The 24,459-nt window shown below is 40.8% G+C and overlaps 1 protein-coding gene across 10 annotated transcripts in view; it reads right to left on the bottom strand.

Moving 5' to 3' along the window:
* The window catches only part of ARHGAP44 (Rho GTPase activating protein 44), a 168,575-nt gene that overhangs the window by 61,959 nt on the left and 82,157 nt on the right, over positions 1-24,459 (bottom strand). For all 10 annotated transcript variants that reach the window (XM_072730391.1, XM_072730389.1, XM_072730392.1 and 7 more), the window contains exons 2-4: positions 15,821-15,860; positions 15,326-15,430; positions 3,385-3,461 (exon numbers count right to left, since the gene is read on the bottom strand). In XM_072730391.1, the coding sequence (XP_072586492.1) occupies positions 3,385-3,461; positions 15,326-15,430; positions 15,821-15,860 (222 nt within the window). The remainder of the gene's footprint in view (positions 1-3,384; positions 3,462-15,325; positions 15,431-15,820; positions 15,861-24,459) is intronic.

Here is a 24,459-nt window from a genome sequence, read left to right as displayed (position 1 = left end):
CTCTACCAGGAAGGACAGAAGTCAATCACCAGACAACCCTAGAGCCTCCTCCACCAGATGGCATCACAGGAACCTACCTAATAAACTTGACGAATGAGCCTTCACTTCCATTTGCTCCCCCATATATCTACCTTCCCACAATCTGCCACCCTAGGAACTCGCATTTCTTCTCCTTTGCCTTGTCACTTCCCTCAAAATTATTGTTCTTTTGTACAAAGTGGCACAGAAGCCCAAACTCCAAACAGCCTCTGAGTTACTCATCACCGAGTTCCACCTTGTGTATGTACTGCACTTAATAAAATGTGTGTGCTTTCCTCTGTTGATCTGTTTTGTCAATTTAATTTGCAGGGCCCCACTCAAAGAACCTCAGATGGGTAGGGAGAAAGAGAATTTTCACACCCAACACCGTGCTCACTTAGCTTTTTTATGCTCCCTGGCTACTTGCATTTCATTCCTTCCTTCTGGACATAACCTGTTTCACACACCTTAACTAAAGTTCTTTCAGTGAGAATATGCAAGTAGTAACTTTACCTCTTTGCCTGCAATATCTTTATGTTTCCTTTATTCTTAAATCATGGCTTAGTTCATCGTAGAATCTAGGTTTCATATATTTTCACTCAATATTTAAAGAGATTGCTCCACTACTGCCTGCCATTGATTTTGGTTGATGAATGGTCTGCTCTCAACTGAACTGCTCTTTAAAAAAAATAAAAGAGTAAGATTTACTGGGATGCCTGGATGGTGCAGTGAGTTGAGTGTCTGACTCTTGGTTTGGGCTCAGGTCGTGATCTGGGGGTCATGAGATGGACCTACTGCCCTCCTCTGCTACCCCCTGAAATAAACCATAAAAAAAAATTTAAAATAAACCTGAGAGTGGGAGCAAGAGGGACAGAGAGGGAGAGTCCTAAGCAGAGAGCTCAACGCGGGGCTCGATCTAATGACCCCGAGATCACAACCTGACCAGAAGTCATGAACCAGATGCTCAACTCACTGCACCATCCAGGAGCCCCCCAAATTGCTCTTTTATATGTAATCTTTTCCTCTGCTTGATTTTAAATTTCTCTGTTTTTTTTTTTTAAATAATCAATCTGTAGTCTTATTATTGTGTGTCCAGGCATAGATTTCTTTTGGCTCACCTCAATCAGCACTTTTTGTGCTTCTTCAAACTAAACGTTCATTTTTTTTTCAAGTCTCGACTGTAACTTCTCCTTTTCCTCATTCCCTTCTTTAGGAACAACCCCCGGGAATGATTTACATTCTATCATCCACGCTTCTCTGTCTCAGGATGCTACCTCCCTGTCTCTTACATGTCACTCTGCTCATCCTAGGTGGCAACATCATGTCTGTTTGCAAGCTCACCAATTCTTTATGCGCAATTTCAATTTATCTGAAGTGTGTGTGTGTGTGTGTGTGTGTGTGTGTCTGTCTGTCTTTAATTTCCTATGCTGCATCTTCCATCGCCATGACTTTTTTCCTAACTGGAAGCCTGGACGCCCCCTGCCCCTTCCTCTCCACCCCTCTGGCCACCATCTGTTTGTTCTCTGTATTCACAGATCTGTTTCTGCTTTTTTTGTTCATTTTTTTTTCAGAATCCACATATAAGTGAAATCATATGGTATTTGTCTTTCTCTGATTTGTTTCACTTAGCATAATACCCTGTGAGTCCATTTACTGTCCCAAGTGGCAAGATCTCATTCTTTTGATGGCTGAGTACTATTCCATTATATATAAAAACTCATATATACACAGACACATGTACCCCTTATCTTCTTTATCCATTCATTTATCAGTAAATGGACACTGAGGCTGTTTCCATAACTTTTGCTATAATAAATAATTTTTCAAGCATATATGCAGGAGTGCATATATGCTTTTGAATTAGTGTTTTCATTTTTTTTGGGGGGGGGGTAAATACCCAGTAATGCAATTGCTGGATCATATGGTAATTCTATTTTTAACTTTTTGAGGAACGTCTGTACTGTTTTCCACAGAGGCTGCACCTGCTTGCATTCCCACCAATGGTGCACGAGGATCCTTTTTCTCCACATTCTCACCAATTGCTTGTCTTATGGCTTTAAATTATAGTAAGTATGACTTGAATTTTAAAAAGTTCTATTTGGGGCAGCCCTGGTGGCTCAGTGGTTTAGTGCCGCCTTCAGCCTGGGGCGTGATCCTGGAGACCCAAGATCGAGTCCCACATCGGGCTCCCTGCATGGAGCCTGCTTCTACCTCTGCCTGTGTCTCTGCCCCTCTCTCTCACCATGTCTGTCATGAATAAATAAATAAAATCTTTAAAAAAAAAAAAGTTCTATTTGGTTTTTCTTTGATTTCATTATTTTTTTCCATTTCATTTGATTCTTTTGTCAAGGATTATTTTGTCTTTACTCTTAAATTCAGGTCTGTAATTGACATATGACATTGTAGTAGTTTCAAGTGTACAACGTAATAATTCAAATTCATATATATTATGAAGTGAGCACCACGATATATGCCTAGTTAACATATGTCACCATATATAGTTACAACACGAATTTTTTTCCTTAAAAATATGGAGTGTTGGGGCACCTGGGTGGCTCAGTGGTTGAGCATGCTCGGTGAGAGCGTGATCCCAAGGTCCTGGGATCAAGTCTTGCATCAGGCTCCCTGCAGAGAGCCTGCTTCTCCCTCTGCCTGTGTCTCTGGTTCCCTCTCTGTGTCTCTCATGAACAAATGAATAAAATCTTTAAAAAAAAATACATGGAGTCTTTCACACACTGGCCTGTCACCCATGTTCAGGGGCCAGGCTAATGCCTACTATTCCAATTTTAGCATATGTCCTGCTAAAGCCAGCACCGCTCTTACTTAATTTTTAAATTTCATTTAAGCATAGCTATTTCATACATATTGATATCTATTATTTCCTATTTTCTTTCATATTACAATATCATTTTTAGTTCCTAGGGTACTGCTTCTCCTGCTGATCCTGCCTGCTGATCCTCCCTCACGACGATTCTATTTTTAGTTTGTTTTTATTGTGAGCTAACGCTGGGCCAGGGTTGTTCTGGGAATCCTATAATTTTTGACATCTGACAGGAGAGGTTTCTCATTTGCTTCTGCTGGAGCTCTGGGGATTTCATTTGTCCTTGAACAGTTTATTGTGTTTATTATGCTAATTTCTCACCACCCCCCCCGCCCCCCGCCCTGGGAGTTGCCTCCCTACACAGCCAGTAGGACTTTGGCACCTGGGGATTTTGATTTTTCTCACCAGCAAACCTTTTCTTCTTCCCACCCAAGCCCCAGCCAGACTTCAAATGTCCTTGGTGCATCCCTGAGAAGTTCTGGCCCCCTTCTCAGGGATGGGGGCTTACCTAGATTTGGCGCAAACCCACGCACGGTGTCACCTACCCAAGAAGTGTGTCATCTCCCAGGATAGCTGACCCCTCCATCAAACACTGAGCCAGTGTTGTCAAAGGCAACTTTTTCTGAAAAGGAAAAAAACAAAACAACATTGTCATGAAAACTACTTCGACAGCCACCTGCTACCCTAACTAAAACAGCAAAAAAATCAAGTATCTGCCTAGATACTGTATTAGCTAAGACATAGACTGACCTTAATGTTCAAAACCTAAACATTCATAGCATACAAGGACAGATTAGACTCAAGAGAGGTCAAAATTCAGAAAATCCAAAACCAAATTAAATGTGCCAATCTGGGAAATAAGGTTTACAGGCTGCATTTTAAAATAAAGTGGAATGGGGCATCTGGGCGGCTCAGTTGATTAAGCATCTGACTCTTAATCTCAGCTCAGGTCTAGATCTCGGGGTGGTAAGTTCAAGCCCCATGCAGGGCGTGGAACCTACTTAAAAATAAAATAAAGTGGGACAGAGCAAGGAAAAAATAAAAAAAGACAAGATTTCAAAATTACGTTAACAAAGAATTGAACAATGCTTTACTTTCCAAAAGTCAATCTTTCGGGAGAAATGCCTTAGCCTTATTTTTATAAACAATCCAGCTTATCATCGAGAGAGAAGAGATAGTGTTCACATACAATAACAATGCAAAGTAAGCATTAAAAAAAAGGCATGCTCTAAAGGAAGATATAAAATGGCTGACAAGCACGGGAAAAGACACTTAACCTCATTAGTTATGATTTGGAAATCCAAGCCACAGTGAGATACCACCTCACACCCACTAGGATGGCAACAGGAATAATAATAATCAGAAAGTAAGTATTGCCAAGTGCACGGACTGTTGGTGGGCACGTGGAGAAACCAGGATCTTCATGTGGTGCTGGTGGAAATGTTTAAAATAGGGCAGTGCTGTGTGCTACAGTTTGGCAGTATTTCAATAAATTAAACAAAATTACCATATGGCTCAGCAAGTCCACTCAATCCCACTCAAAATAATTGAAAACAGATGGCCAAACAAAAACATGTGCATGCACATGAACAGCAGCCAAAAGGTGCAAAGAGCTCAAGTGTCCATCACAACAGCCAAAACGTGCAAACAGCTCAAGTTTCCATCAACTGACGGAAATGGATTGATAACAAGAGGCATATGCATACAGTGGAATATTATTTAGCCATAAAAAGTAAGGGAGTGCTCACACAAACTACGACATGGATGAACCTTGAAAATACCATGTTAAGTGAAAGAAGCCAGGCACACAGGGCATGTACCATGATTCTATTTACAGGAAATAACCAAAATAGGCAAATCCACAGTCTACGTGTAGCATGGCCCATTCTCTCCTTACTAAGTACTGACAAGCCTTCTCCCTACTGAGCCTGAACTACAATACCATACACAGAGCTTTTCCACTGGACTACACATAGCCCAGAGCCTCCTGTGTTACCAAAGATCTTCTGCTACTCTCATGGGGCATATAGTCTACGTGCAGAGAAACAAATAATAAACAAGCAAATTATAATGGGGATCGTTACAGTTGGAAGTGGTATGGACAACAGAAAGCAGGACAATGGGGAGTAGGCTGCAGCAAGGTGTGGGGCCCCAGTGAGAGACTTCTAGAGGGGTAACATTTAGGATGCAACCCAAGTAGGAGAAAGAGTCAGCCATGGCTCAAAAAGATTTGAGAAAGAATAATCCAGGTAGAGGGAACTGCATGTGCAAAGGCCCTGAAGCAGAACTATCGTGGCTGGCCTAAGGTCCTCAAGGAGGTCAACGCAGCTGGAGCACAGTGATTGACAGGGAATGAGTGGAGCCTAAGGCAGAGGCCAGATGGTAGAAGGCCTTGTCTGCCAGAGGCAGGCACTGGGGTCTCATCCTCTGGGCATCTGGTGATCGCTGGAGGGCTTAGAATGAGCACGATCAGATGAAAATAACTCAGTCTGAGAAAGACACGACTAAATGGCCTGTCAACAGGATTAAAGGGGAAATCAAGTTTTTAGGGGCAAGAGGAAAAAAAAAGACAAGATTTCAAGCTCATATTAATCAAGATTTGAATAATGCTTTAACTTCCAAAAGTCAATCTTCCACTTCAAATTAGGAATTGGCTGTGAATATCTCCCAGAGATCTGCATGCTCTAAGGTATCTCCAGGGAAGACGTGGAAGGGAGGTTGGCCCCCAAGAGTGATATGGAGGTTCCAGGAAGCTCATGTGGTTCCAGGTAAAGAGAGCCTGAGACACCTGTGGGGATAAGGCCCTTCACTGGGTCTAACATGTTTTCCCCTCCCTGCGCTTAGCCATGTCCCCTCCAGTGAAGTCGGACGCCTTTCCCTCAAGGGGTCAACTCATTACTCATCACTTCAAATAAAGTGAGACAGTCTTCTTGGTAAAAACTACATCATGCAACTCAGTACTAATGCATCCAAATTTAAACGTCACATTCTAGTTGTCCTACATAAGCCACCGTGTCCACATTTCTGGAGACTTCAAGGTGCAGTAGTAAACAGTATGTGATGAGAGTGGGTACTCCCACGTTGTCTTTTTTAAAAAGTTAAAAAGCTTTTTAAAGCACATTTTTTTTTAAAGTATCTAATGTGGTTAAAAAAGAAAAGAGTTTGGCAGGTATTAATGATATATGCTTGTAGAGGAACCATGCCTTAAGGTATGAGTTCTTAATCAGGAGTGATTCTGCCCTCTTGGGAACTTTGGCAATGTATGGAGATATTTTTAACTTGTCACAACATGGGGAACGTGACTGGTATCTAATGGAGAGAGGCCAGGGACACAGCTAAACATTCTGTTATGCACAGGACAGTCCTCTGAAATAATTACCAGTCCAAAACATCAAGAGTGCTGAGGTTGAGAGACCTGGTTTAAAGAGAAAGGTCTTCAATATGGAAACTTCTAAAATATCCCAATAACGAACTAGTGAAGATTCACTGCCTTAAATGTCAGATAGAACGTGATACCATCACGGTATGGGTCAGCTCACACAAAAAGATCATTTTGGTTTGTGCTGGGCATCCCAAGTCCCGCGACTCCTGCCTTTAGGGCAGGGCCTCAGCTGTTCAGAATCCTTCTTTAAAATTTGACAAGGAAACAGAATTGGAAGGACCATGCCTAGAACAGACTAAAGGGGACTTCCAATAGCCTAAGTTGACATCCTTTGGGTAAATATATCTACTGGTTGATGACTCGAGTTTTTCTAAATATGGACAAAGATGAGCTCAAGTAGTCCTGTTGATAGGTGGAGCAGGGAAACTGTGCCTGTGGGTGGCTAAGGCCTGAGGGTCAAGATCAAGAGAACAAAAACAGCTGCTGAGGACTGCAAGGCTAGCCAGTGTTGGAGAAGGATGGTGGGGACAGCCAAGTGTCTGTTCTGTAAACTTCACACTAGAAAAAGCAGCCCGAAGTGCAGGACTTTATTATTTTCCACTCATTATCTTCCACTCATCTAGTCACTTAACACCCTCACTAATGACTCAGATGCTTTCAGGTGGCAAAGAGGGTAACATTCAGTGGCAAATTATTACAAAATGAGTTCCTCCTGTTTCAATGCTCTTGTAAGTCTTAAGATTTGAACATGGAGAATATCCTTTCTCTCACTTGTTCTGTATCCTAGCTAGTTAGCTATCTGTTAGAGGACACCCTGAGAGCATGTGATCTTTAAGTGAGCTGGACCTAGGCAATCACTGGTTCCTTGCCCTCATACCTTGTCCTTAGAACATTCATTCTACTTGCCTTGCCAAAGCTAGAAGCTGCCCTATGGACACCAGCCCTGGGAGAGTAAGGTGCTGGTGAGACCACCTGGACAGTATATGTGACCAAACCCAGTTAAGGCCCCCCCACTGTTTTTTTTTTAAAAAGATTTTATTTATTTATTCATGAGATACAGAGAGAGAGAGAGAGAGAAAGAGGCAGAGACACAGGCAGAAGAAGAAGCAGGCTCCATGCAGGGAACCTGATATGGGACTTGATCCTGGGTCTCCAGGATCATGCTCTGGGCTGAAGGCAGTGCTAAACTGCTGAGCCACCCAGGCTGCCCAGTTGAGGTCTCTTTATAAATTTTTAAGACTTGGCGAGTGGGTGTGATGACCTACCAATCTTGTGACCACCCAAGATGAACCTCATATACAAGCTCCTTTGCTTCTTAAACCTGCCACCTACCAAACCTGGAGTGGTCTGTCTCTTCTGGCAGTCTCTCCTTGCCCTGTGTACAAAGGCCAGTTTGGGAGACAACACTCTAATGGATTAATTTTTGACCAGGAAATACATGCATATGGCCCAAAACTCAAAAGTTACTAGAAAGTTTACAGCAACAAGTGTTCCTCCCACTCTTGACTTGTCTCTTGGATACCTAGACCAGACACCATGAGGGTGACTATCTTTTGTGTATCCTTCCATAAATAATCTAAGTGGATCCAATTATACATATGTGTACAACTGTTTTTAGTGGCTACTTTTCTCCCCACAAATGTTAGCATAGCACCACTCTGTGCCTTTCTTTCCTTTTTTGTTTAGAGATACTGCTTTTATCATTTCCCATCATGACAGAGCTGTTCCATTCTTCTTCTTTTTTTAATGGCTACATAGGTCACAGAACAAAGATGACAAAATTTATTTGAATAAGTCCTCAACTGATGGTGGAACTGTCACAACCCCGGGCCTGTGCTCGTAGCACAGGTGGCTCTCAAGAGGAAGAATCCCCTCTGGGACAGAGGCTGGGGGTGCATTTGTGTGTTGGGATTCCAAGGACAGGAGTGAAGGGGGTTAATTGGACAAAACCTTGGTGGAAATTAATGATTTGTTTTTATTTGTATAGATGCTTCTGAAATCAAAGAATGAGAAGGAAGTTGGCAAACAAACAGAGGAAGGACGAAATGAATCCAAAGTAGTATACCTTCAAGTCAGAAAGGGAATAGTGACAGTCTGTAATCAAAGATGGCAGAAGAGGGGGCACCTGGGTGGCTCAGTGATTGAGCCTTTAACTCAGGTCATGATCCCAGCATCCTGGGATCGAGTGCACATTGGGCTCCCCACAGGGAGCCTGCTTCTCCCTCTGCCTGTGTCTCTGCCTCTGCCTCTCATGAATAAATAAAATCGTTACGAAAAAAAAGAAAAGATAGAAGTTAATGAACTGTAATCCTCAACAGACTATAAATTACTTCTATTTCTAAAGAGATTCTCTGAGACTAAAGAAAAATTGAAGGCTCAGTAGATGGCAGGCACATGACTGCCTATACCCGAGGTGTTATCTGCTTTCTCCCCACCTTCATGGAAAAAGATATTGAGTCTCTTCATGTGAAGGATGTAAAGAAGGATTAAACTGCCCAAAGATCTACAAAAGGAGCTGAAATTGGTCTCCCTCCATGAACAAGGATCTAGGCTGAGAGCCACCCGATGTTTGGGGAGATAGTAATGCCTGGGTAAAAAGACCTAACTTAGCAAGCTTCAATCAGGCCAGTGATTTTTCAGATCAAAGGGAAGGTATTAAAAATAATCTTTCCCCTGATTCTAGAGTACTGAATTAAGGTTGGGGAAGACAGAATGTTCCAGGGTTTGGAAGTTGTCAATCTGACTTTTCTGAGATTGACTGTTCTCTCTAAAATATCTCGGGCACAAGTAACACAGTTTGTAGGATGACTCAGAGACAAAAAGTCTGATCCTAATATCCACTCTGTTTCCCCAACAGGCGCACACACAGCTCCCATACCTTCTCATTCTGAAAGCTGCTATCTACTCTCTTCTAATTCTGAACCCAGGCAAGTAGCTCTCTTGTGATTCACTCCCCAGAAGACACAGCCCAGACGTGCTGCTCAAGGCTCAGTAGTTCCCAGTGGTCATCTCAGCCAAATGGTGGAGCCACAACAGGTTCTACTTCTTTAATATTTACTTACGTTAAGCAATGTGCTAGGCATTTACATGGACTACCTCACCCAACTCTCAAACAATCTCACTGGGTAGGAATTCATTACTGTTATTACTGTTTCCCAAATGAAGACATGAGGGCCTACAGGACTAGCAGACTTGCCCAAGGTCAGGTATTATCAGGAAGCAGGGCAGCTGGGCTTCAATCTTAGGCAGTCAGCCTTCCAGAGCTTAAATGTGGAATCATCATGCTAAATTGCTTCTGTAGAGAACAGGAAAGATTCAAAGTGGCTTGCTGACACATTAGGCAGGTTCTGTGCCTAAAATACTCATGGGCCATCCATTCATGACACAAATGTATTTTTAGCACTGCCTACCCTGTGGCAGGCCCTGTTCTAGGCATTAAAAATACAGCCTTGATGGAGAGACAAGATCCCTGCTTCCATGGAACTCACTCAGCAGTGACGAGGAAAAGGTCACAATGATTTCAGTTCATGATACACACTCTGAAAAAATAAAAAGGAGTGATGTAATTGGGGGAGGAATGGAACAGACACATTACATGGAAAAGGAAGCCATCCGGAGAACACCTGAGCTGGTTATTGGAAGTGAAAAAGTTGCAGGCATGTCCTGTTCCGTGAGGTCAGTGATTGGGGACAGTGATGACAGGGGGTGGGAGCAAGAGCTGAGCTCAGAGATGAAGGAGAAGGCACATCGTTAGGGTCTGAGGGTCAGAGTAAGGGGCTGAAATTTTACTCTACAATGGGAATCCTTTGGTGGGATTTAAGCAGGACGGTGGCAACATCTGATCTCTGGTGTAGAGAATGGATTATGAAAGGGACACGGTCACGGTAGAGTAGAAGACCTGCCAGGAATGGCCCTGTTTGGGCCAGAGATGATGGTTATATAGACTAGGGTTGGAAATACTGAAGCCAGTGGAAATTGGAGTAAGACATTCTCATTTGGGACATTCTCAAAGTCTGGGTGTGGAATTAAACAAATACAGGGTGATGTCTGGGAGTCAAAAGTAAGAAGGAAGTGGATTTCTGGTACGATCATGACTGTTCCGTCTTCTTTGCTAGATCTTCCTCCTGCTTAAATGTTGCAGGTCGGGACGCCTGGGTGGCTCAGTGGTTGACTCTGCCTTTGGCTCAGGGTGTGATCCGGTGGTCCCCAGATCGAGTTCCACATTCGGCTCCCTGCATGAAGCCTGCTTCTCCCTCTGTGTGTCTCTCATGAATAAATAAATGAAATAATTTATGAAACAATTTATAATAATTTAAATGAAATAATAATTTATTAAATAAATAAATGAAATTCTTAAAAAATAAATAAATAAAAAATAAAATAAAATGCTGTAGGTCCTGGGGTTCTTGATTCAAGGGCCATTTGTCTCCTTAGGTGATCTCATCAAATCTTATAGAGTCAAGATTCGTGCAACCCAGAGACCCTGAAAGCCCTCTCCACTCCTAAAACCCCCACATCCACTCAAGTCCAGGATGCTCTACATCGTGTATCTGGCGCTTCTGACAATTTCTCTCCATCTTCCCTGATCCCAGAACATCTTGCCTCTCACCTAGATCGCTCCCATATTTGTCTCTAATTTCCACCACAGCCTCTGCCCCCACTTATCCATTTTTCACACAATTGCCAATAAATCAGATCATGCCCCTCATGATTAAAACACTGGCTCCCGTGGCTCTTAGGAATGAAGTCCAAATCTTTCCCATGCCCTTTAAGGTGTGATGGGGTCCCCACGCCGTCCATCTCCATCTTCAGCCCTCCTCATCACTGTCCATACTCCAGTCACTGGCCACCTTCGGGTTTCTCAAAGATGCCCCTGACTCCCTCCTGTCTCTGAAAATTCTGCCCATGTCATCCCATGTCCCAGAAGCACCTGTTCACCCCTTCTGGTTGCCATTACTTCCTGCTGTCCTTAGAGGCCACTTCCTCACAGAAACCTTCTATTGTTTAATTCCCAGTGAGTGCTTCTTCTGAGTCCTGAAACCTTATCTGAGGAACTAATGACTCCATGGACCGGCTGCTTCCCTGTACGGACGACTGTGAGCTTCCAGAGGATGGGGATCCTTCTGGGTTTGTGGAGCACTTGGCAGGTACATGGGCTCACATGGCGGATATGGCACTTTCCAAGCATTTATCAAGGAGGTGGAGGAGGACTCCCGCCAACAGTGTATTTGCTGCATGTGACTCCCCAACAAGAAACACAAGGATGGTGAAACACCAAACATTTTCCTTATATGACAGTCTTAAAAAATGATGAATTAACCAGTGATTAGCCTGGACTACAGGAAGCAAAATGGAAACCTAGTTCATATCCTTTCTATTCTCCATCCCATGTAAGGAATCCAGTTTAACTCAGTGCTCACCAAATGATCCTGCTCTGGTCACTCAGGTAGTGGCAACAAAACTTAGCGTCTCTGTCGGCTCCCATGTGACAGTCAGCCCCAGCTTTTAGAGCCAAACTTTTAGAGGCATAGGATAAAAGCTTTGGTATTGGAAACTGCACTAAACTGCTAATGAGATTGTTTAAAAAGAAGTGACAAGGGGCACCTGGGTGGCTCAGTAAGTTAAGCATCTGCCTTCGGTTCAGGTCATGAGCTCAAGTCCCACACCAGGTTCCCTGCTCAGCGTGAAACCTGCTTCTCCCTTGCCCTTTGCCCCTCCCCCTGCTTGTGCTCTCTTGCTCTCTCAAATAAATAAAATCTTTAAAAATACATAAATAATTTTTTTAAAAAGTGACAAATAGCAACAACCTGCCCTGCACTCCAATAAAATGCCAAACACTAGGTCTTAAATGTCTCTTCCCATTCTGAGACCCTAGGACTCTACTTGGTCACTTCAGTTGACCTCATTCCCTTGGAGAATGACCATTTCTTCACCCTCTCTTGCTCGCTCTTTTTACTGAAGTACAGATGACACTCGATGTCACATTAGTTTCAGGTGTACAACACAGTGGTTTGACAACCCTGTGCATGAACGCTAGGCTTGCCAGGAGGGTAGCTCCTATCTGTCACCATACAATGTCATTACAATACACCAACTATAGTCCCTGTGCTGTGCCTCTCATCCTCGAGACTTATTCAGTCTGTAACTGGAAGCCTGAACCTCCCTACTCCCTTTCCCCAGCATTTCACCCATCCCCACATGCTCTGCCCTCTGGCCACCATCAGCTTACTCTCCATATTCACCCCTCAATCCTCTCTAAACACCCAACCACTCCTTTTAGTCTTTGTTCCTTACTTATCTCACTCCCACTTTTGTCATTCTATTTTTTTTTAAGTTTCTCATTTTTAATCTCTTTTTTTCTTTTCGCCTGTTCCTTGGATCTTGACACATCTCCATACCTAATAATCTCTAAGAACTGAGTACATATTTTAGGATTGAGGCAATTAGTAAGTGTCATGTCTCCTATTAAATCCCTTGATGTGTTACTTTAGAAAAAATGGAAAAATGTATTTGAGCTATGGCCTTGGAAACTTCCTCCTGCCGGTCTGTGGCTGTTAAATATTTAAAAGAGCTCTCTGACTTTCTTTTTAGCCGGATCATATATTCAGTTCTATGAGGACACCAAAAGACTGATTAGCGCAAGAAATCATTGACCCCAACACTGAAGTCTGTGCAGTGAAATCACTGACCTTTACATACTTGAACACCTACATCCAGCACAGACTTCCTGCAGGTCAACCAGATGGGTGTCCAGTTTGCACTATGATCACTGGAGGAGCGTGGCTGCAACCCTCAGGGCCTGACCACTGCCCTGTGTGGTCTCCCTGTCAACAGAAGCCTGATCACATGTGTCCCAGCAGGTGCACCACAGCCAACCATGGCAAACCCTTTTCTCTTCGACACATACTCACCTCCTCAGCCTTCCTTGTAGTTAGAGACGTAAGAGAAATGTTTCTGTGAAAGACTTCTTTTCTCCCTGATAAAAGCAACAACAACAAAAAAGCAGGCAAAGATAGTTCATCTTCTTACCACACTCATGCTTTCTGCCTCTGATGCGGTTATGTGAAGACGTGATGCCCGGAGCTGCAGCAGCCACATTACAACTACTGGGAGGAGCCAGAACACTGCAGAACTGCCGACCCAAAGCTGATGAATACACCATGGGACCCGCTACTTCAGAATTTCAAGTGATATACTAAGTGCCCTTTTTGCTGAAGTCACAATTACTCCGTGCATTCACGATGTCTTGGTATTCTGAGGCTTTGACATCTGGTGTCTTGCTGACCCAGGAAGGGATTGCCTCTGCCAGGGTTAGCCAATTCTCAGAGACAGTCAACAACTCACTCATGTGGGTGCCTTTCAAATGCAAACTAACCAATCCACAGCCTACACCTCAACTACCTCTTTTATGGGGGCTCTCATTCTCTGGGCCACCGTCCACCTGCCCTAACCACCTCAGGGCCAGGTACCAGACAACAAGAGATGCGTCCCAGGACCTACTGAGGTTGCTCAAAGCAAGCCAATCCTAAACCTCTCTACACTACCTCACCCACTCCTCCCAAGCGAAAGCACAATCGAGTCTCTTGCCCACATTTTCCTCCTTCTATCCTGAGTAATCCTGATGCTTCTCCATGTGGTCATACACACAGTCTGCTCTGCCCTCCATCAAATTTATGTCAGTGATCATCTGATCTGTTGGCCTCACCATATCTTAAGTTTTCTATTAATATACTATATTTTAGAACATGTGCCTCCTAACTGATATAGCTTACAAGATCCTCAATTCAATTAAAACCCGACAAATCTAGGTGATTTTACCTCATCCCAGAAAAAAATGATGCTCGTAGTAATCAACCTACCAACACCGAAGGCCAGTTTCAACCCTCTAGCAGTAACACTCAGTTGATACTGCTGATACTAAAATATTCTGTATCGTAGACCAGTCATTTTAAAAACAGTACTTCTTAGAACAAATGAAAGGAAGTGGGTCACAGGCAGGCCTGGCAGCAGGCCCTTACCCAAATGTCTATCTCCTGGAATCCCACCTTAGGTGTTTGTTTAATTAATGGGTTTCATGACTCTCCCTTTAGACTATTCAGGCTCCCCTGATAGTCCTGATACACACAGAATTACCTCCATAGACATTTTCCAAACCTGTGAATGTTTTATTTCTACCATATGTAAGAGATTCCTGCTGGGAATATTAATAAAGAAGAGACCAGGGCTGGGAAGAAGACAGGATGATTGACAGGGCAGGCAAAGTGGGTTCTTGTAGTGCAGCGTAAGACGAGGATGAAGTGTCAGGACACATCACGTGCCTGTCACTAGAAATAAGGCCACAGGAGCTGGGGTGGCAGGCTCAGAGAGACCACAGGGAAGCAGAAGTCAACAATAACTCCAGGTCAGAGACAATCAGACACCAAACATGTTGACTGTAAACTCAAGGAGGATTAAAAGATCGTGAATGGCAGATCCCTTGTAATAAAGCCAAAGGAACATCTAAGACTATATTTTAATCTTTGGTGGAGCTGGGGGCAAAGGAGGAGGTCAGGAGGGAAGTGAGCCAGCAATGATTGTTTCCAGCCAGAACCATTCAACAGAATCACAATAAGCAACACCTGTTATTACTAATGTAGGTTACATAGAAGACGTTAGGATAACCTTCCTTCAGCAGGCTCCCTTTAACTGTTTTGTTACAGGGAAAATAATTTTCCAAGGGTCTTTACAGGTCACCTGTAACCTCCAAAATCATAGTATCATTTTTTCCATAAGATCTTAAGGTACTATGGAGGTACATGGAATTTATGAATGAGCTGGAGCAGAGAAGACAAAGGCTGAAGCTTCCCTAACAGTGGAGTCCAAGGAGAACAAAGAGAGGGACCATGTCCAGCCTGCTCAGGATGAGGGATGTTTCAGGCAGCATTAGAGGGCGGGACGAGGGAGGAAGGGGCTGCCACACCATGGAAACACACCACTTGTAAATTCTCAGACACAGAAATGGCTATGAGACACAGTTACACCAGACACAGCCCCAGGAGTGGGTCCCCTGTCCTCCGTAGGCAAGTTTGAAGCTGCCAGTGGGCATTGGGTAGGAAGGCACTTACAGAACGCTTGTCAGCCTCAGCCCCTTGCTGGCCCTGGAGACATGCAGTGAGCTTCTTGTGCGTGCTATGGGAAACTTGCTTCACCAGCTCCAGGCGCTTCTCCACCTGTAGACAGAGCAGTGGGTGGCATCAGCAGGTGAGGGCAAGGTCAGCAGAGGTGGGGCCATCGTCTGGATGACTGTGGGAAAACTGTCTGACCCATGCTCTACAGAGGCAAGCACTGCTGGGGGAGACAACATGCAACGCTGGAGAATAGGAGGAGGAGCGGTTGCTGACTGAGGGGCTCTCTGTTTTAACCCTGCAGTCAAATGACTGCCATGTCTCCCAAATACTCTTCCCTAAATCAGTATATAAAAACCATAAAGGAGAAAAAGTTACGTCTACAGAGACTGCACAAGGAACAGTTTGAGCAGCCTGAACTGCATTGGGAATGGCTCAGTTTTAATGGGAAGACATATTTGGTTTCCATACACGAGTGGCTGGTGAAGACCTTACCTGAAGCAGGTCTTCACTCAGAACTTCAGTCTTTTCTGCCCTAAAGAGAAAAAGAGAGAAACGTATCAGAAAAAAAAAAAAATTGGAACACAGTTTCATACTTATTCCCCACTTTCTCTATCCATGGCAAAACTAAAAAAACAGACATCAGTAGCAGAGATTTATATTAAAAGAAAATACAGACAATACTGGGATTTACTGAGAACTTTAAAAACCTCTGGCAAACAAGATCCTCCAAAGAGCCTTCTGCTATACACTTGAACCTAGATGAAGGACAGCAAATATTTCTTTCTTTCCAGATATTCTTTAAGTAACAGGATGAAGCATGTTCCCCAACCTGAACCCCATGGCCTCCGCTAAACAAGCAAGTGAAAGTAACAGAAATCTGAGCAGGGATCAATAAACAGCCAAACAAGGGGGAAAACACTGAGTCCTGGTGACCAACGCAAATGTCACCATTGAGATGTGTCCCCACCAGAGAGTGGGGGGCTGGATTCTGAGATTAACACATTCAAAGGGTAGAACTTGGACGCTGGCTGAAATTGCCCCAACTCTTGTGTCACATCAGGGGAGAATGAAGATCCTCTTTGGGGCAAAGCATTCTCAATTTATTGTCTGGAGAATCTCAGAGATAAGGTTCAGTCAATGATTTCTCTCGCATACCTGTGTTCTCTGTGTCTCTGAGAGTCTCTTTCTCTCTCTCTCTCTCTCTCTCTCTCTCCTTCTCATGCTCATACATACAAACTACAAATTCCCATGAAAACAAATTATCAAAACTAAAGATACAGAGAAGGGGTGCCTGGGTGGCTCAGTGGTTGAGCGTCTGCCTTTGGCTCAGGTCATAATCCTGGGGTCCTGGGATCAACTCCCACACCCGGTTCCCCACAGGGACCCTGCTTCTCCCTCTGCCTGTGTCTCTGCTTCTTTCTCTTGTCTTTCATGAATAAATAAAATCTTTAAAAAATAAATAAGTAAAAAATATAAAAATAAAGATACAGAGAAGAAGAAACAACTTATGGAGAGCCTGAAGGACTTTGATGACCGGAATCATCAAAGACTGACATATGTATAAAATGTTGAAGAACAAATGATACATTCAAACACTAGTATGAGGACCTGTGCTTCTGGGAGGACAGAGTGAATACATTTCACCTATTTCCCTCACTAAGTAAAAACAAAACCCTGGAACCTTCCATATAAAACAAAAAAGAAAACTCTTCAAGGTGGACAGAAGATAGACTGGCTAGCTACCACTAGGCCCGATGAATGGCATGGTGTGGTGGGGAGTTTTGCTTCATATTATTCCACACATGGAGCTTTAGAAGTTATGAATAAAAACAGCAGTGAGAATAGACAAAACAAGCCCAACAAAAACCAGATCTCTGTAGCCAAAGAATCAGGAAAGAAGCAACCTGGCAAGATAGAAAATGTTCATAGACAGTAATTGCTCACTCCAGCCAAATGCTACAGAAAGTAACAAAAAAACAAAACTGTTGTCCTACTCCATCCATACCAGCAAACACTGGGAAAGGAGCCTAGCCTTCCATACTTACCATGCTGTATAACAAGGCACCAAATCCTCCCCCTCATCTGCCTGGCTAGTGTAGCATCATAGGCATTTGGAGGTGGGACATTTATCACTGCTGGGCCATAACACGAAACCAAATGAATGGTCCACACATCTATCCCTCACACTCCCTCGGGAAGTGATGTAACAGGAGGCAGAAGAGAGAGTCAGGACTTTTGTCAACATCCAGTAATAACAAAACCATTCTCTGCCATGGCATCAATGCAAGTCAAGTGGGGACCCATAATGAATCACTCTCACCCCTCTCAGCTGGGGAGGTATCAATGAAGGCCTAACAGGGAGCCAGAATTCCCACTCCCACCCAGCAGTAATGAGCAGCACCACCCTCTAGGGGGACTGGGAGCCAGTGAAGGCCAAGTGGCAAACCTGGACTTCTATTTCCAGCTGGCAGAAACAAAGTAGAATTCTCCCTTCCCCTGCTGGAATGATAGGGAAAAAAAAATCAGCTAAAAGAGAAAGTTTCAATAAAACCTAGAATTTCATAATATAAAACAATACTCAAATTCCAGGAAAAAAATTGCTTATCATATCAAGAATCAGAAAGATCTCAAGTTGAAAGAAGATCATCAATAAATGCCAACAGCAGAATAACAGAGATGTTTGAATTATCTGACAAAGACTTTAAAAGTATTTGCTGTGAAAATGCTTGGATGAGCATTTGTGAACATGCTTGAAACAACAAACAAACAAAAAAACCCAGTCTCAGAACAGAAGATGATTTTAAAAAGAACAAAATGAACATTTTAGAGTTGAAAAATGCGACGATAAATTTAAAAATCCCAGTGGACAGGTTCAACTCTAGAATGGAGGAAGCAGAGGAAAAATTGGTGAACTGGAAGAAAACACGAGAAAAATTTCCCAGTCTACACAACAGAGCAAAAGTAGACCAAACAAACAAGAACAAGGGACCTGTGGAATTATAACAGAGGATTAAGTATTTATGGCATCAGAATCCCAGAAGCAGGAAAAGAAGGTAGGGCTGAAAAATAGTCAAAGAAATAATGGCTAAAAAGTTACCAAATTTGGCAAAAGATGTAATACTCAAGAAGCTGGGCAAACCCAAACAGGATAAACACAAAGAGGTCCTCACCAAGATTCATAGTCAAATTTCTGAAACTAAAGACAAAGATTTGACTGCAGAGAGACAAAAATGATACCTTACAAACAGAGAGGAAACAATTTGAATTACAGATTTCTGATGGGAAATTACAGAGGACAGCAGGAAGTGGCACACCATTTCTCAAGTACTGAAGGAAAAGAACTGCTAACCTACAATCCTACATTCAGTGAAAATATCCTTCAGGAATGAAAAAAGTCAAGATATTCTCAGATAAAGGAAGACTAACAAAATGTGCCATCAGCAGGCCTGCCTTAAAGAATAGCTAAAATTTCTAGACAAAAAACAATAAAAAAAGAAATGGTAAAAGAAATAACCTTGAAGTATCAGGAAGAAAAGAAAACACTATCATGAAAAATAGTAAATAGTTTTTTTATTTTCTCCTCTTGAGTCTTCTAAGTTGATGGCTGAAGCAAAATTCATAACATTGGGTATGTGGCTCTAAATGTATACAGAGGAAATATTTAATACAATTATATTATAATTGGGAGAGAGTAAAGGGACATAAAGGGAAGTAAAGTTTCTAGATTTCACTCAAACTAGTAAAATAATGGTACCAGAAGACTGTGATAAAGTTTGTATATGTAATACACCTTGATCCACCACTAAAACAGATACACAAGGAGATACACTCAAAAAAGCTTTAGAGAAGTCAAAATGTAATTTAACTCAGGAGAAAGAAAGAAAAGGAAAACAAAACAATGAAAAACAAAATAAAACAAAAAATGAAATGGTACACAAGTCTTAAGATAGCTGGATTTATATTAAATATAAAAGGCCTAAATACACCAATTAAAAGACAGAGATTGGCAGAGTGGATTAAAAATACATTGTCTAGGAGCACCTCAGTGGCTCAGTCAGTTAAGCATCTGCCTTGGTCTCACGTCATGATCTCGGGGTCCTGGGATCGAGCCCCATGTCAAGCTCCCTGCTCAGTGGGGAGTCTGCTTCTCCCTCTCCCTCTGACCCTTTCCCCAATCATGCTTTTTCTCTCTTTCTCTCTCTCAAGTAAATTAATAAAATCTTTGAAAAATATATGTTGTCTAAAAGAATCTCACTTCAAATATAATTATATAAGATTGAAAGTAAAATTGTAGAAAAATATACTATGTAAACATTAGTCAAAAACAATGTTTTTTGTTAATGGCTATATTAACATATGAAGTAGATTTCAATATAGAGAAAATGACCAGAGACAGAAAGTAACCTAATGTGATGATAAAAAGTCAATCTACCATGAAGACACAGCAATCCTAAATGTAAATAAACTAAACAACAAAACTGCAAAATGTGAAGCAAGAACTTATAAAACTAAAAGGAGACAAAGACAATTCACATTTACAACTGGAGACTTCAATATCTCCTTTCTCAACAATTGACAGACCAATTAGATAAAAAAAATTAGGGAGAATAAGAACACAATAACTCCATTAATCAATACAATTGAATGACATTTATAGGAGACTCCATTTAACATCAGAATACACATTCTTTTCCAGTGCTCAAAGAACATATACCAAGATAGACAACATGTAGGGCCATAAGACAAACCTCAATTCATTTGAAATAATTGAAATAATATGTGATGTACTCTCTGACCATAGTAGATTCAAAATAGAAATCAGTAACAGAAAGATAAGACAGAAATACTTGGAAAATCCAAATACTTGGACACAAAATAAAAACACTTCAGGGCACCTGGGTGGCTCAGCGGTTAAGCATCTGCTTTTGGCTCAGATTGTAATCTCAGGATCCTGGAATCAAGTCCCTACAGAAAGCCTGCTTCTCTTGCTGCCTATGTCTCTGCCTCTCTATGTCTCTCATGAATAAACAAATAAAATCTTAAAAAAAAAATACTTCTAAATAATCCATGGGTCAAAGAGAAAGTCTCAAAAGAAATAAATAAAAAAATACTAGACTGAATAAAAATGAAAATACAATGTATCAAAATGTTGGATACAGCCAGAGCAGTGCTAAGAGGGAAACTGACAGCACCAAATCCATACATTAGGAAAAGAAACATTCTCAAATTAAAATCTCAGTTCTTACTGGAACACCTATAAAAAGTTAACCAAAACATATCCAAAATAAGGTGAAAGAAGGATATCATAAGGGCAGAAATGAATTAATTTAAAACAAAAAATACTAAAAGAGAAAAAATCAATGATAGAGTTGGTTCTTTGAAAAAAATAAGTAAAACTGAAAAACACTATAGCATGACTGAAGAGAAGAGAAGACAAATTACCAATAATTGGAGTGAAACAAGACATATCACTGCAGAACCCTATAAATTTCAAAATGTCTTCAAACAACCTTACACACATAAATTTGACAACTTATATGACATGGACTAATTCTTCAAAAAACACAAACTATCACAATATACCCAAAAGGAATAAATGACTTGAATAGCCTTATAACTAGTAGGAAATTGAACTTGTATTATTAAGTTCCCCCCAAAAAACCTTCAGATCCAAAAGGCTTCACAAAAGAATTCTACCAAATGTTTAAAGACATTATTTTGACCTTGGGTTAAGCAATGAGTTCTCAGATATGATATCAAAAGCATGATCCATGAAAGAAAAAGAATTGGTGCATTAAATTTCATCAAAACTAAAAGCTTTTGTTCTATGAAAGGCAGTGTTAAAAAATGGAAAGACAACCCACAGAAAGAGAAAATATTTGCAGATCAGACACATGAAAAGAATTACAGCCAGAATATATAAAGAACTTTCAAACTCAACAATAAGAAAAAAAAATCCTATTAAAAAACAGGCAAAAATTGGAACAGAAACTTTATCAAGGAAGATACATGGATGGCAAATAAGCATAAGAAAAACCTCTCAACACAAAATGATAAAACCCCTATGGAAAACAGCTTGGTAGTTTCTTATGAATTTGAACATGCACTTGCCACACAACCTAGCAATGCTACCTCAGAGAAAATAAAATTTACATTCATACACACACTAATACAACATCTCATGAATGTTCACAGCAGCTTTATTTGCAATAACAAGAAGTTGGAAGCAACCCAAACCATCAACAACTGAATGGATTAATAACAGAATACTACTCAACAATATAAACAGGATGGGAATACTGATGCATGCCACAGATCTCAGAAACATGCTCAGTGAAAACAGCACTCTCAGAAGGTTATACCCATACTGAATGACTCCATTTCACCTTTAGCTGGAAAGGTGAAATGATAGAGATGGAAAACAGAGTACTGAGTGACACCAAATGGGGTGGAGGAGGGTTTGCCTCCAAAGGGAATTTAAGGTAATGGACTGCTCCATATCCTGTTTGTGGGTGGTGGTTTAAACAAAATTGTATGTGTTAAAACTCCAAGAACTGTACTGAAAACGTGAGGCTTACTTTGTGTAAGTTTTTAAAGTAAAAAGAAAAAATAATTTTCAAAGATTTTACTTATTTGAGATAGAGACAGCAAGAATGGGGTGAGGGGCGGCAAGGGAGAAGGAGAAGCAGACTCCTCCTTGAACAGGGAGTTGGACACAGGGCTGGATCCCAGGACCCTGAGATCATGACCTGAGCCAAAGGCAGACAACTACCTGAGCCACCCAAGCACCCCTTAAAGTATATTTCTAAAATAACAGATAACAGACACTAGTCAAGTCAAGGAGGAAGGATGACTGGAGTCAAGTATTCTAAGCTCCTAGTATTGATTGTTAGAGGTGGTAAAGTGATCATTTAGATTTTGTTAGGCTAAAAATTATATGACAGGGCAGCCCGGGTGGCTCAGCGGCTTAGCACCACCTTCCGCCCAGGGCGTGATCCTGGAGTCCCAGGATCAAGTCCCACATTGGGCTCCCTGCAGGGAGCCTGCTTCTCCCTCTGCCTGTGTCTCTGCCTCTCTCTCTCTGTGTGTCTCTCATGAATAAATAAAATCTTTAAAAATAATAATAATAAAATAAAATAAAAATTACATGATAAACATTTGAAGGGCAGCACTAAAAGAGCAGAAATCAAGTATGTATCTTCCACACTAATAGAGGGGAAAATACCAAAACAGCATAACAATCCACAGTAAAAACTAGTTGAATCAAAACAAGGGGAATAGAGAGTAGCAGATGAAGCAGTATAGGAAAAAGAAAAAGTAGCATGAAGTAAAATGGCAGCCACCAGTTCAAATATATTATTAATAAAAATGGATAAAATATGTCAGTTAAAAGCTAAAGGTGTTCAGTTTAGAAATAATAATAAAATAATAAAAAATTCTAGCTCTATTCCAAATTCTAATTCCAAATTCTAGCTCTATGCTAATTCCAAAAAGTGAAACACAAGAATTGGGAAGATTTAAAAAAAAAAAAAAAAAAACCATACCAGGCTATTTCCAATTAATATTACTGTTGACCAAAATAGACTTCAAAGCAAAAAACAAACCAAAAAAAACTACCCAAAACCAAAAACCAAAGAAAGACATTATAAAGGGAGAGGGGATCCCAATACAATGAAAAAGTCTACCTCATAAAGAGCCTGTAAGAATCTGAACTTGAATGTACCTGATTAGAATCACAAAATATATAAATCAAAACTGATAAAACTTGAAGGAAGCCCTACAAAAATATATCATAATAAAGTGTCATCATTCCTCTTTTAATTAATGAGAGGTAAACACAAAAAAGAAGTTAGTAAAGATATAGAGGAAACATAAGTTCACAGATTTGACAGATATAAATGGAACCTTGAATCTAATCATTACAGAATATAAATTCTTCTCATTAAGTACACATTAAGTATTCATTTCCAAAACTTAACCACTTATTAGTCTAAAAAGCACATCTTGGTAAACACCAAAGGACAGATGCCATACAATGTTCTCTTACCCCAATGCTATTTAGGTTGAAATAATTAACTAAAAAGTTAAAATTCAAAACAACACACATACAAGATTTGGAAACCTTAAAACAATTCTAAATAGATTAAAAAGAAATGCTGAGAAATTTAAAATATTTAGAATTGAAAAACATTTAAAATTTCAAACTTGCCAGCAAAGTGATACTTTCAAAAAAATACAAAAACTCAAATGCTTATTTTAGGAGAGGCTGAAAATATTTGAGAAATATAAATACAATAAAATTAAAGAAATGAAAAGGAAGAAAATAACAAAGAGAAGACATTAGTAAAATAGAAAAAACATAATAGAATCAACATAGTCAAAAGCTAATTCTTTGAAAAGGCTAACAAAATAGCAAATATTTATAGGATTAATCCAGAAAAAGACAAAAAAAATGAGAAAAGGAATAGAAGAACAATAATAGGAAATAAAAGTGGAATATAACGAGTGATACTGCAGAGGTTAAAAAGATAAGTGAAAGTTATGAACAGCTTTATTTTGAAAACACACAAAATGGCCAAATAGCTAGAAAAATAAAGCAAGCCCAAACTGACTCAAGAATAAATAGGAAGGCCAAATAGTCCTATAAACCTTTAAACACACACACACACACACACACACACACACACACACAGTAAAACAGTAATTAAATAACTTTCCACAAGGAAAAAAAGACCAAGATATTTAATAGGAAAATTTTCAACAAATGTTTCTTTCTAAACTTGTACAAACTCTTCAAAAGAATAAAAAAACAACACACGCAGCTCATTCTAAGAGATAACTATAACTTGTGACCAAAACTAGAGAAGAATGCACAAAGAAAATTACAGATTGGTCCTACATTAGCAATCATACAAATATTCTAAAAAAAATAATAAATTAGCACATTATGAACAAATTAGATTAATTGCTAGAACACAGAGTGGGTTTTTTTAAAGATTTTTTTTAAGACTTTATTTATTTATTCGTGAGAGACACATAGAGAGAGAAGCAGGCTCCAGGCAGAGAGCCTGATGCAGAACTCAATCCCGGGACTCTAGGATCACGCTGTGAGCTGAAGACAGATGCTCAAC

The sequence above is a fragment of the Vulpes vulpes genome, chromosome 12 (assembly GCF_048418805.1).
Source record: "Vulpes vulpes isolate BD-2025 chromosome 12, VulVul3, whole genome shotgun sequence".
Classification (NCBI taxonomy): domain Eukaryota; kingdom Metazoa; phylum Chordata; class Mammalia; order Carnivora; family Canidae; genus Vulpes; species Vulpes vulpes.
Note: the sequence above shows the minus strand (reverse complement) of the source record. Positions and strands in the feature narration are given on the sequence as shown.